The 13,309-nt window shown below is 22.4% G+C and overlaps 2 protein-coding genes across 5 annotated transcripts; both read right to left on the bottom strand.

The window, feature by feature from the left end:
* Positions 1 to 1,535: 1,535 nt before the first annotated feature.
* LOC409217 (guanine nucleotide exchange factor DBS) lies at positions 1,536 to 13,067 on the bottom strand. 4 transcript variants are annotated; one of them, XM_006561734.3, is made up of 16 exons: positions 12,619 to 13,062; positions 7,134 to 7,229; positions 6,881 to 6,995; positions 6,718 to 6,808; positions 6,362 to 6,592; positions 6,037 to 6,296; positions 5,684 to 5,918; positions 4,337 to 4,531; positions 4,092 to 4,268; positions 3,803 to 3,988; positions 3,394 to 3,729; positions 2,982 to 3,299; positions 2,692 to 2,889; positions 2,424 to 2,632; positions 2,155 to 2,353; positions 1,536 to 2,068 (listed from the first exon to the last, which is right to left on the bottom strand). In XM_006561734.3, the coding sequence occupies exons 1-16, from the start codon at positions 12,788 to 12,790 to the stop codon at positions 1,841 to 1,843; spliced, it is 3,246 nt and encodes a 1,081-aa protein (XP_006561797.1). In that variant the 5' UTR covers positions 12,791 to 13,062; the 3' UTR covers positions 1,536 to 1,840. The 4 variants fall into 4 exon arrangements, 3 of the variants coding, with proteins under 3 accessions (XP_006561797.1, XP_006561798.1, XP_006561799.1); XM_006561735.3 differs by lacking the exon at positions 12,619 to 13,062 and adding an exon at positions 11,238 to 11,944; XM_006561736.3 differs by lacking the exon at positions 12,619 to 13,062 and adding an exon at positions 7,520 to 7,608.
* Positions 8,592 to 10,831, bottom strand: LOC113218987. The gene is made up of 3 exons (XM_026442750.1): positions 10,433 to 10,831; positions 9,837 to 10,036; positions 8,592 to 9,652 (listed from the first exon to the last, which is right to left on the bottom strand). The coding sequence occupies exons 2-3, from the start codon at positions 9,987 to 9,989 to the stop codon at positions 8,654 to 8,656; spliced, it is 1,152 nt and encodes a 383-aa protein (XP_026298535.1). The 5' UTR covers positions 9,990 to 10,036; positions 10,433 to 10,831; the 3' UTR covers positions 8,592 to 8,653.
* Positions 13,068 to 13,309: the final 242 nt, after the last annotated feature.

The following is a 13,309-nucleotide window of genomic DNA, read 5'->3' as shown; positions in this document are numbered from 1 at the left end:
ATTAATTATATTTTTTGTTTCATTTTACTAAAGAAAAATATCATTTCATTTGGTCAAAAATGAACATTTTTTTAATAGAATATTAACAATATAATTATTAATTTTATAATAATATATTATAATATGATTTAATGATATTCACAATATTAAAATAAATTATTTGTACTCAATATATATTTATCTTATAATCACAATAGAATTTTGTTATATATAAATAATATATAAATTATATCTAAATAACATTTTCAGGTAACTAAATTATTATTTCAATTATACACATAAATATAAAATAAAAATAATTATTGCACACATTTATCTACAAATTAAAAATTGATATTTAATAATTTCTTATTCCGCTCTTTCATATCTATATAAATTTCCAGTATAAATTATATATTACATTTATTTTATTATTATTAAATATTTAAGAAATGAATTATTAATTCTAAATTGCTAATTGAAATTGCTTTTTTTATTGGAACATTATATATATATTTCTAGAATTTATTATGTATTATTAATATTAAATATTGCATGATATTTGGTGTTAATTTTTATAATTTCGAAAATTTGTATATATATTATTTAATACTTTATAATCTTTTTTTTTTCTTTAAATATTTTAACGAAATATATAATAAGCTATTTATTAAGTTAAAATCATATGTTAATATAAAGTTATTTGGTTGTAAAGATTTATTAACAGTTTATTTTCACTTATGCTAATAACAAGAACTGCTAAATTTTCATTTACAAAATCATTAAATAAATATTTTAATGATTACTTATTTTAATTTTAAAGATTTTTTAATCGATTTTCGATGTTTCACACATATTTAAAATTTTTTTTTTAATATTGAAAATAGTTCATATTGTATTATATATAAGAATAAATAATTATTAAATATTTATAAGAATAAATAAATATTATAAATAATATAATAATAATATAATAAATTTATAAATCAATTTTATATATATTTAATGTATATAATACGTGTATCTACATAATTTTAGTAAAAAATATAAATAACACATATATTTAATTTTTTTCTTTTGTTCATGATTTTTGTTATTTAAAAAATGTTATAAGCATAGCTAATAAATTATCAAAATAAAAATATCCCAAATTTAATTTAAATTTTGGAATATTTATATATAATATTATACAAGTCATAAGTATGGATAAATTGCATATTACAAATTGCACTGTTAATTATAACAATTATAGAAATAATAATTAAAATATAATTGAAATGATTGCATTTCATTTTTTTACAATATTGAAATGTATTAAATCGAATGGAAATCTATATAACTTATAGCAAACATATTATATGTAAATTTAAATATTCATATGTGTGCGTGCATATATTGTTTAATCTATCTTCCTATAAATATATTTTATATATTTCTATAAATATTATTCTCTTTGTAAGAATAAATCTAAATGCAAATTTTTATTTGCTTGCATAAAGCACTTTCATGAACAAATTTTTTCATAATATGCTTTATCTAGTAAAAAAATTCATGCATTTTTTCATTCCCTGATTTCTTATTTAAAATTTATCATGGATTACATAATTTTTTATTTCAAAAGTTATATATAATTGTATTCACAGATTAATTAATTAATCAAGCACATATTGCTATATTATACAAACAAATTTCATATATATTTTTTATGAAAAATTTTTGAAGTCTTGATTATATCTTTGTATTACAAAACTTTCCAATATATGATTGTTAATGCTACAGTTCAACAAGTGATACTGTTTACTTGTATAATATAAATATGAATCTAACACACTAGGAAATTCTAGTGTGTTAGACGCCTATTTCAAATAGTTTCTTGACTATTAACTGATTGTGAACTGCGCGATGTTTTTCGATTTATTGGTTCCAAATAAGCTGCTGGTGCCCATCCTTCTATTCCAGTATTTATTAATTTTACAAACCACCAGCCAGCACATCCAACTTTAAGGAGTTCTAAATTATCTCCTTCACGCATTGTAACTTCTGATTGACCAACTGCGCAATAATCAGCTAATGCTACATATCTTCCACCCTGATTAGATATAAAATTTATAATTATCTAATTACTTATAAAATAATTATCTAATTACTTAATTAATTATCAGAAATAAAACTTACAGGAGCAGGACCGGGATTTTCACTAAAAGCATCTTCATCATCAGTATTACTATTTTCTGAACTCCATGCAACATCATCTTCAGTTAATTGTGAAACATCTGTAATATGCGATATAACACTGCTACCATCAACTGAAAGAGTTCTCAAAGATCCTGAAATACTGCTTTGAGCTTCCCACGAAATCGTTTGTCGTAAAGGTCTATGAACATTTTACAAAAAATTATTATCATTAGAGTTTTTAATGTCACATAAATAATAATAATATATACTTGTGATTTGTTTTTCCGAGAGCAGAATTTTGTTTTCCCTTAAGCTCAGCTAATTGAGACATTAAAACACCTTTAATTTGACGCACCCACGATTGTTTGACATCAACTGTAGATGCCTGTATTGTATGTACTTCAGCACGACCTTGTAACCAAATTTCAAAGCGTCTTGCATCACCTTTTACTGATTCTGTCAGTCCAATTTGTGACATCTAAAAATAAAATCATACTTTTAAATTTGATACAAAAAATATGAAATGTTAAAAGTTACCTTTAGATATCTTTTGAAATGATATGTGGCTTTGTTATGAGCTTGGGGTTTACTATGCTTACAAAATATAAAAGCCTTTTCATATAAGAATATATGGCGCTGTGATGGTTTTAACCTGAGAAGTCGTTCTCGTTTACTGCTACTCCATACACTGAAAGAACCTTGCAATAGAAGTTCACCTTGTGCATTTAAATCTCCCTAAAAAGAATATATATTTTTATTATAATGTTATTAAATAAAATAACAATAACAAAAAAAATAAAAATTTAATAAATTTAAAGTGAACTTACACCAAATCCAGTAATTGCAGTTTGATGCATGCTATCATTAACACATTTTAATACAACAAGCATACAATCTAATGCTTCTTGTAATTCAGTACAACATGATGGTTCATCACTATATTTTAAAAGATCTTTTAATAATAATTGATATTTTGTTATACGTTGAACAGGCTTTAAAAGATATGCAGCAAGAGGTAATTTATGACCAAGTCTTTGCTGACAAGCTGCAAGAAATTGTGGTTCATTTTGTATCTGTTCTCGTAATCTTTCGGATCTTGGAATATTTTGACAGTAGTAGCTATATAATCTGAAGAACACTTCACGCTAAAAGTAAATATATTTCATAGTATAAAAATTTAAATAAATTTTGCATAATAATTAATTAAAATTATGCATATATATATTTATAAATAATTACCCTTTGTACAAAACATAATGCAACAAGTTCGGTATTTGAAATACAATTTTCTAAATCTTTTAAAAATGTTTCTCCATGAAAAATGTAAATATCTTCTAAGTTCCCAAATAAAATATCTCCCTTGCCTATTAATACTGCTGGTATTAAATGAGTCATTCCCTCATTTGTTAATTCCATTTTATATCCTTTGATTATAGAACCCAATTCAGCAACATAAATTCGTTCAGTTTCAACTAATTCTGCTAAAACATGTCCACGTTTTAAACGTAAAGCTTCTATATCCTTAGATTCACTTTCTGGTGATGAAGATTCTCCTTCTATAGGACTCATTTCCATCTAGAAGAATATAATCAATTTAATATAATAAATAATAGATAAAAATATTAAATTGAATAAAATAATAATTTACTTTTGGCATAGTATTAGCTTTTTTAAGAATTCTTCCAGGTTTAACAATTTGTGGCAGTGATTGCAATGGTTTAATTGGTTCAGGTGTTACAGTTTGAACTGGTCTTGCTGGTTTAATTAATTGTTGTTTTAATGTCATTATTCTTTTATCACACATTAAAGACACATCTTCTATTCTTTGTAAAACCTATTATATTTATTATATTTATATAAGTAGAATAACTTTATATAATTATTCCTTAAAATTAATATAATATAATTCCTAATAATTATTCCTTAAAAAAACATACTTGAGTAATAAGAGCTTTAGTTTCTGGCATTATAGAATCTTGAAAAATACATCTTGGATGATGAAATTCTTCAGCAGCTTCTATTAATTCTTGTAACTCTTGAAGTGCTTGATCAGGTGATGTTGCATTGTTTTGTGATGCAAGTAATTCTATTCCACGAGTACACCAGGCATTTGCCTATACACATACAATATGAATATTTAAAAATAGATTTCTTTTACATAAATTTAAATATAAATATTTACCTTATCTATACGTTCCATGAGTTCTCTACATTTGGTTAACATATGTAATCGTCTTTCTAATTTCTGACTTAAAATAGTGCAAATTCTTTGTAGCTCCACACATTTTGGTTCTACAACATCTGTAGGGCATTGATGCCTTCCAGATAATAATTGTTGACCAGCAGATATTACTTCTTCTGCTCGTTCTATATCTCCCTATAAATTTATTTAATTTTATTCATATTAAAACTATAATATTAATAAAAAAAAACTACAATTATCACACGTTTTGATATTTTTTTGATCTAAAAAAATATTCCAAAAAAGATACTATCTTACGTGCACATAAAGTGACATAACTATGACATTCATTCTCAAAGTTCATCATGCCAATACATAATTAAATATCAAAACTTAAATTAAATCTCTATACTTTTTATTGAATAATTTTTTAATTTATAATAATTGAATATATATATATTTTACATTAAAGATTTAATAGAGATTTAATTCATAAAATTCATAAATTATAAAATATAATAATTTTTATTGTATCTTAAAATAGAATAAATAGAATCAAAAAATTGAAATACTAAATTATCATTATTTGAAAATCTATTAGAAAATATATATATTTTGTTGAGTGGATTGCTTACCAAGACCCAAATCCACATGGTATGCAACAAATAGGACTATCGACAAAATGAGGAAAGCGGTGCAAAATAACATTTGTGCATGATGTGCATTATTTGTAACTACATATAAAGTTATCCAAACCAGAATTTCTATTAAAATTTGTTATTTATTTTTATAGCAAATATTATTTTTTTTACGCGTCATAATTTTAATATTTTTAAATTTTATATTACTGGTTTGAATATTATACCTTGTTGCCTTAGTGCATTGTGAACATTCTCAAACTTAAAGCTTTAATATTAATATTATTCATATTTCTTTGATTATAATTTCAATAATTATATATAATTGAAAGTAATATGATTAAGATATTAAGATATATATATATATATTTAAAAGCATTTATTAAATAAATTATCTTTTTTATCTTAAATATGGAATATATTTTTTTATTGAAGATATTTTTTATTATATATTTTTGCTTTGTATTATAATTTAAAGTTTTTTTTTAAATTAATATATATATATACGCGCATACACATAATATGCACGCTCTTTTTCTCACACAGAAACACACACGTATATACGCACGCATGCACGCACACATACGCACCCACCCATCCACCCATACACACCCACCCACATCCACACACACACACGCGCGCGCGCGCGCGCACACACACACACCACACCACCACACAAATATATATATGTGTGTAAATAAATACATACTCTACATATTCTTTGAAATGCTGATGTATCACAAAGTAATTGTTCAACTCTTGCTTGAGTTTCTCCTACTTCCGTCATTTCTTCTATAGTTTTTAAATGTTGATCTAATATTGCTTGTAATTCTCTAAAATCAGCTTCAAATTGTCTTAATGCTAAACAATGTCTCAAACGAGAACTATGATGTGTCCAAAACAAATCAAAAGTACGTTCTGTTTCTTCTAACTGAACAAGTAATCTAAAAATAAATAACAATTTATTCTTAATTCTTTTTTTGTTAATAAAAAAATAATTAAAAATTTATAACGAGAAACTAAGTTATAAAAATTATTATGTAAAATTAAATTATCCTGAACCTTTCTATAGCTGCCACATTTCCTAATCTATCAGCTGTTCCTTTGCCAGTTAATTGTCTTACATTATCAAGTAATGCTTCACCATGTCTTGCAGCACTAAGAATTTCTTCTTTTAATTCATTATATTCTATTTGTTGTTGAGATAATAAAGATGTAGTTGCAACAGTATTATTAGGAAATTCAATTTCGGCTAAGCGCCGTGTGAAAGAATCCAATGCGAAAGATACGTCTTGAGTCATTGATGAAAATTTTTCTAAGCTCTAAAAAGAAAAATACAAAATACAATTTAAATTAAATAAGTGATTATTTCCATTATTCTACTTACAATTCTGTTTTGTATCCAAGTATGATGACAATATGGCAAAGTACCACCTAATTGTTCAGTTAGTTGATCTTTATCTATGAATTCATGAAGTTCAGCAATATTTGCTAAAAATATAACTTTAAATTTAAAATCTTCTCTAAATAATTTATTTGACACTTCTGAAATAGCTTTTTGTAAAAATCCTGCTGGACGTAAAACATATGCTATATGAACTAAACCAGGAAAAAAACCCTAAAATATAAAATAATGACATTAAAATCATTTATTATGTTGTTATTATTATATTTCTGAATATATACTTATATATATGTAATGAATATATACTAATATATATTTATATATAAATATATACTTACAGAAATTTTTAATAACACAGTTTTTACAGAGTTCCATTTATCATTTCTTCTATCAATTATTAAATGAAATCCAAGATCAGCTTCTTGTAATCTAAAAATTATTCAATAATGTTTTAAATTATTTTTTATATAATATTATATAATATAATAATTAAAATCTTACGTTGGTACAGATGTAAGATATAGCATGAGACGTTGATAATCCAAATCAGATAAATTTTGAAAATTACCGTTATCAGGAAAAGTAATTATGGGACATCCTTCTCGAGTTTTTCCTCCTAGACATATTATGCATATTATTTAAATTTAAATTAAATTTAAAATAAGTTTAAAATATATTTTTTAATAATGCATTAAATTTTATATGACTAAATTTTATCTGATATTTATCTAATATTAATTTTTATCTAATATACCTGCTATAATAGCATATTGTGATTGAAGAAGGTCTGCAACATCCCGAATTGCCAAATCTCCATTTTCAATCTCACCTGTCATACTCTCTACATCTTCTATGAAATCAAATGAATTCAAATGAATTACAATTTAAAAATTAAAAATACAAAATAATAATACATATAATTTATAATATGTATATTTATATATATATTATAGTAATAATAAATATAGTAATAAAAATATATGTTTAAATAATGTTTAATGTAATATAAATGAAATTAATATGAATATATTTAAAAATAATTAATATTTAAATAAATTTTAAATAAATATTATAAATTATATAATAAATAAATTATAAATAAATATTAATAATGTTTGACAAAAATTTATTGAGTCTTACAATTATAGTTATTTAAAATAAATATTTTGATAATATTATCTAATTATATAGACAATCACTTATGTAATATTTACTTATGTGACCTTGATTCCAACTAACTGAAACTACAGTTTTCTGCTGTACCTACAATGTTTTTATAACTGTAAAGTAAAAGGCTCTCAAAGATATATGATTTTAAATTAACATTATAAAATAAGAACATAAATTATAAAATACTGTTTTATATAAAACAAAATTTTAAAAAATAAAAATATATTAATATATCATATTTAAAAGTATTGCAAAATAAATATATATATATTTTTTTTTAATTTATAAATCAATTTATTTTATATTTATTTATTTTCAATTTTTAATACAATTTTTTTGAGTAATTTTCATTTTTGGTTTTCATAAAAAGATATTTGATTTTAATTAACAGTATATAAAATAATATATTAATTTAATATGTAACATATCTTAAAAATAATTTGAGAAACACTGCATTACTGATTCTTCAAATGTTTCTTGCAAAAATTCCAAACATTTATATATATCGGAATTTAACTAAATGTATTTAATAAAATAATTTTATTTATTGTATTTACATATGTGTACTTATTTATACATAGGATTACATAAAGAAAAAATTCAAATTGCAAAAATATAAATCATTTATTATCTCTATTATTTATAACATATCTGTTTTACAGATTGTAAGTATCAATATAATATAATTACATAATTGCATAATATATAATTACATAAATTATAATTATTAGTTTTAACTATTTTTTTATATATGCATAGAAAAATGTAATTTTACATAAAAATATACTTATTTTTTTTATTGAAAAATAATTATATGAATAATCTTATAAAATATTTAATAAGTAATAACTTTTTATAAATTAATGCAAATATTAATATATTATTTCTTGAACACTCAATAATTTACCTCATATATTTTTAATAATGATAATATAAATATATGAAGAAAATATATTTGTTTTATTATATAATCTATACATTATTATATAAAACCTAATGATTAAAATATTATTTAAATAATTTTTTAAATGTATATTTTTTCACATACATTATATTTATAATTGTACTAATAATATAAGTGACTTTTTTTAAATATTATTTATTTTAGACAGGTAATGGTGATTTATTGACTAGAAATCCACTTGTAGTTATTTGATAACTCATACCATCTTGTAATTTGCTAATTGGTGTTAAAAAATAAGTATCACTTTGTCCTGTCTCACTAGCAATTAATAAAGGTAATAAGGCACTGCCCTCTGTTATTAGTTCTGCTGATTCAGATGTTTCAACATTAGTTCCATTTTTCTTGTCCAATTCAACTTTATTATATCCTTGATTTTGATTTCTAACCATGAATTCTAATTTAGCAAATTTTACTTGTGGAAACTGGACTTTCATAAATCTTCTAAATGTTGAATATCCCATTATTTTTATATCAGGAGATATTTTTCTACAATATTGTATATAGGAATCATATACTACTTTACGTGTAATGTCTGATGGAAGATGTAATTGTGCATTTTTTGCAACTTTAGTCTTTTGTTTTGTTTCTTGTAATTCAATAAAATTTTTTAAAAATTCTGTAGCAATTTTATAAATATCTAATGAAAATGTATTATGTGGAATTTTTCCATGATTTCCATGAACTCGTGGAGTGACACCATGAGTCATTAAATGTTTCCTAATTCGTTTTATTTGATAATGTGTACAGTTTTCTAAATATAAAAAAGCATCTAAACAAACTCTTCTACCCTGATATACATATTGTGCTCGTAATCTACGTCGTTCTGTATGTCTTGCTGTCTCATAAGGATTGGTTAAACAGGCCATAGTAACACCCATTAAATACATATCATGTTCAGCTTTGGTTAATTCTGCAATATTTAGTCTGTGACGATATACTGTTTCAGGATTTAAACCTTTAAAACACTGATCATCTTGACATTCGCATCCTCTTTTAAATTTTTCCAATACCTGAGTTAAACTATCTTCTAATTTTGTTGATTCATAATTTGATTCTCCTTCACTTTTATATTTCTTCACCTTCATTTTTGTTATTCTCTTCTTTGGCTTGATATTACTTGTTGTATCCATATGTATTTTCTGTAATATAAAAAACCTTTATATATTATGCAAAATATTAAAAACATATAATTAATATAAAAATTTATATTTTAATATTATATTAATATAAAATTATAAAAATAATGATTAATTGATATTGATATTGATATTATCATATAAATCTTAATAATCTATTTTATACGATTAAAATAAATTCACTTACCTTTTCTCTTGCTTGTATATATGTCAACTCATCATTAACCATATAATGACAATTAGTTACTTCTAAATTGTGATTTTTATTATGTAAAGTATTTTGTAAAGATACATCTGCTTGCATTTTTTTCTCATTTTTTTCACATAAATTAGTATCCATATTCCATTTAATATTATACAGTTAGGTGTTTTAATATTCTATGTATTCTAGTAAACAATAATATTTCAATCATAAATTTATACGAATAGAATAGAAATAATTATAAAAATTAAAAATATAAATTAAATATCATGTTTAGAAGATATTATAATAAAAATTTCGAATAAGATTCTAAACAATCAGCTGATATAATATTATTTATGTATTCATGTTAATTATACTTGTTTAAAATATATTTGTTAATAAAAAAGTTATTTGTTTTAAAAATAAAGAACAATAAAAAATCCAATAAATAATATAAATAATAAAGAAAAAAATTAAAATTTATATTTTTTCGATTTATATTTAAAAAAATATATTATAATATCGATATGGTTAAAAATCGCTACACGTAACAATGGCTTTTCATTTTTATGGTATGTGGCAAGTCAAATTTTACTTACCTTTTTTTTTAACTGAACTTCACAATTATTTTCACGAAGTTATAATATCTTTTAAAAAATGCCACATTTAAAAATATATGCTGTCATAGTAATAATTTCTCATAAATCCGAATACCGGTTAACATTATAAAGCACTACGTTCAATGAGATAGCGAATCTATATAGTTCTTAATATTTGGTGGAGGGGATAACGATACCAGCCCCGTATAAATGGAAGAATCATCACTTATTCGTATATATTAAAAACAAAAATATCGTTAAATAACAATTCAATAATTTATTTAAATTTTAAAAATTTTAATCAAGAAAAATCTATTGTTGCATTGAATCATAACATTAAACAAATGACATTTATGTTATATATTATATAGAGGACAAGTAGTTGAGTAAAATTTATAAATTAAATATTTAAAAAATAATTCATTAGTTTCAATTCATGATATATTTAAACATATTTAAATAGTGAAAATTTTGAGATATGTTAAATATATGTTAAAAATATGTTAAATAATACAATGTTCATGTGATATACATATATTTTAACACTGTAAAAACACATTTGTTATATAATATGAAATTGAAATTCATAACAAATTGTTAAACAAATTAAATTATATTAGAAATTTATAATTATAATATTGATTATTTGTAACATAACATATAAATAAATCAGGTATTCCCATAAATCAATAATCTATTTTTAGTTCAAACTACAAAAGAAAATAAAATAATCTGCTAAAATTCTAATTATGAAATTAATAATAAAATTAAACTAGATAATATTAAAAATCTGTATAATTCAGACCTGTACATTTTGTTGAACAATGCTGATGACAGGGACAATTGCAACCATGCGATTTTCGTCGAAGAATCATGCTGTTTTTTCTATTTCACTACTCAATTTTTATGTTACAAAATATTATACGATATTATTAAATTCAACACTTCACGTAATAATTTAATATTGTTATATTACAAAATTATTTTATTAATACACCATACATTCTAATTTTCATCATATATAATAATTTAACAAAATTTCATGATGGTGCCGGTTTCTATTTCTTATTTGAACATTGTAATATATTTTCAATTATTTTTATGCACATTTATATTTCAAAATAATTATAATTCTCGCACTTCTCACAAGAATAAAATATTGAATTAATTTTTCTATATTTTATATGCAAAATTTATAATTATAAAATAAATATAATACATTGATTTAATACTTTTTTTATGAGCCTATTGAATACATCTTATACTACTGCTTTATTACTCCTCAATCCTCACTATAAAACAGCTACAGCAGACAACGACCTCTATCGTAACTTAAGAAAGATATAACGCCATAATGTTCATGTAAAGCAAAGACATGATGAAACAACCAATCACAAAAGACTCAATTGCTAAAGAGGGGCAACTACACGTGACTTGCAGCGTGTCATTGTAAAGTGTTTAATTAAAGTAAAGTATGTATAATTTCATTATGATATTACTTTACTATCGATTTGAAAACAATGATACAAAAATTATAAAAAATTTATTTAAAGTTATTAACATATTTCTTTATACGTTAAAAAATATTCTCATTATATTCTTCATTGTATGATATAACCATAATAAAAATTATTTTCAAAAGATATATAAAATATAATTATATTTTTTGTTTACATATATTATAGTTTTTAACTTATATCATAAAGATAAATACAATCGAATAATTATTATTCTATCTTCAATATATACATATATATAATATATATTAATTATTAATATATATATATATATATATATATATATATATATATATATATATATATATATATTTATTATTGATACAATTAAATCAAAAAATATGTATTGGTAACATTAAGAAATTGAATATATTGTAATAATATTATAATAATAAAGCATATTAAACAAAATTATACTAAATATAACTTAATAACAATCATAACAAAAAAACAGAGAAAATTAAATATATTCATATTGACAATATTGTTAAAAAATAAATGCATCAAAATATACAAGAAACGCCCAAAAAATCAATCAACAGTAGAAAATTAAAAAAGTATATATAGCAAATGAAATATTAAAAAGAATCATAAAAAATAATTAAAATTTAAACATGATAAAAGAAAAACAATATATCGTTTTAAAATTACAAGATTTTGAAAACTTACCAGCTTCCAAGATCTCGAGATCCAGATTCCCACTCCGGCTATGACTGATACTACTGCTGCATGCATTGTAAGTAGATCTATGAGAGTCCTCCATCGCGCGGGAGGCACTGCGTTTGAATTGTTCCAAAAAACTGTCTATTTGATTTTCAATACTGGTCGGCGAGCTAGCCATCTTTTTGCGCGCCACTCCTCAGTAAATGTCAACGTGCTGGAGATAGAAATGGAATTGATCTCGTGGAGTTGCAGTGTTCAACTGCCACGACGATTTCGTTCTAAAGGATTTGCTACATTTTACGGTGTCAAACTATTTGCACCAAAATTGGAAGAATTATAGCGCACAAACGAACAAATCGCTATAATTTCGTTCACTATCGTATCGTCTCCCGCTACACGATGCATGTTTGTTTGTGTTGAGCAACGCCCGGAACTAAACGCATCGTTTACTGCAGTATTTTCGCGATAGATGTCGCGAACAACTATCAGATATGAATTATTAAATGCTATTGTATTGCATTTGTTTATTATAACTTTAATTTTTATTCGATTATGTGTAAAATAAATGATTAAATATTTTTTATTTTATTTGTTTCTTTTATATATTTTATATATTTTTATTTGACTAATATATTGTTAGATATAGAGAAAGGTATATAAAGATATATTAAAAATTTTTCTTTAACATGAAAATTTT

Source organism: Apis mellifera, linkage group LG9 (assembly GCF_003254395.2).
Source record: "Apis mellifera strain DH4 linkage group LG9, Amel_HAv3.1, whole genome shotgun sequence".
Lineage (NCBI taxonomy): Eukaryota > Metazoa > Arthropoda > Insecta > Hymenoptera > Apidae > Apis > Apis mellifera.
This window is presented reverse-complemented; position numbering and strand designations above follow the sequence as displayed.

What these genes read in the sequence shown, in the direction of transcription:
- LOC113218987 (XM_026442750.1), bottom strand. Translation starts at nt 9,989, where the DNA reads ATGGATACTAATTTATGTGAAAAAAATGAGAAAAAAATGCAAGCAGAT. An exon ending in ATATACAAGCAAGAGAAAAG is followed by an intron (nt 9,653 to 9,836) that starts GTAAGTGAATTT and finishes TTTATATTACAG; the next exon opens with AAAATACATATGGATACAAC.
- LOC409217 (XM_006561734.3), bottom strand. Translation starts at nt 12,790, where the DNA reads ATGGCTAGCTCGCCGACCAGTATTGAAAATCAAATAGACAGTTTTTTG. An exon ending in AATGTGGCAGCTATAGAAAG is followed by an intron (nt 5,919 to 6,036) that starts GTTCAGGATAAT and finishes ATTTATTTTTAG; the next exon opens with ATTACTTGTTCAGTTAGAAG. An exon ending in TCATGGAACGTATAGATAAG is followed by an intron (nt 4,269 to 4,336) that starts GTAAATATTTAT and finishes GTATGTGTATAG; the next exon opens with GCAAATGCCTGGTGTACTCG.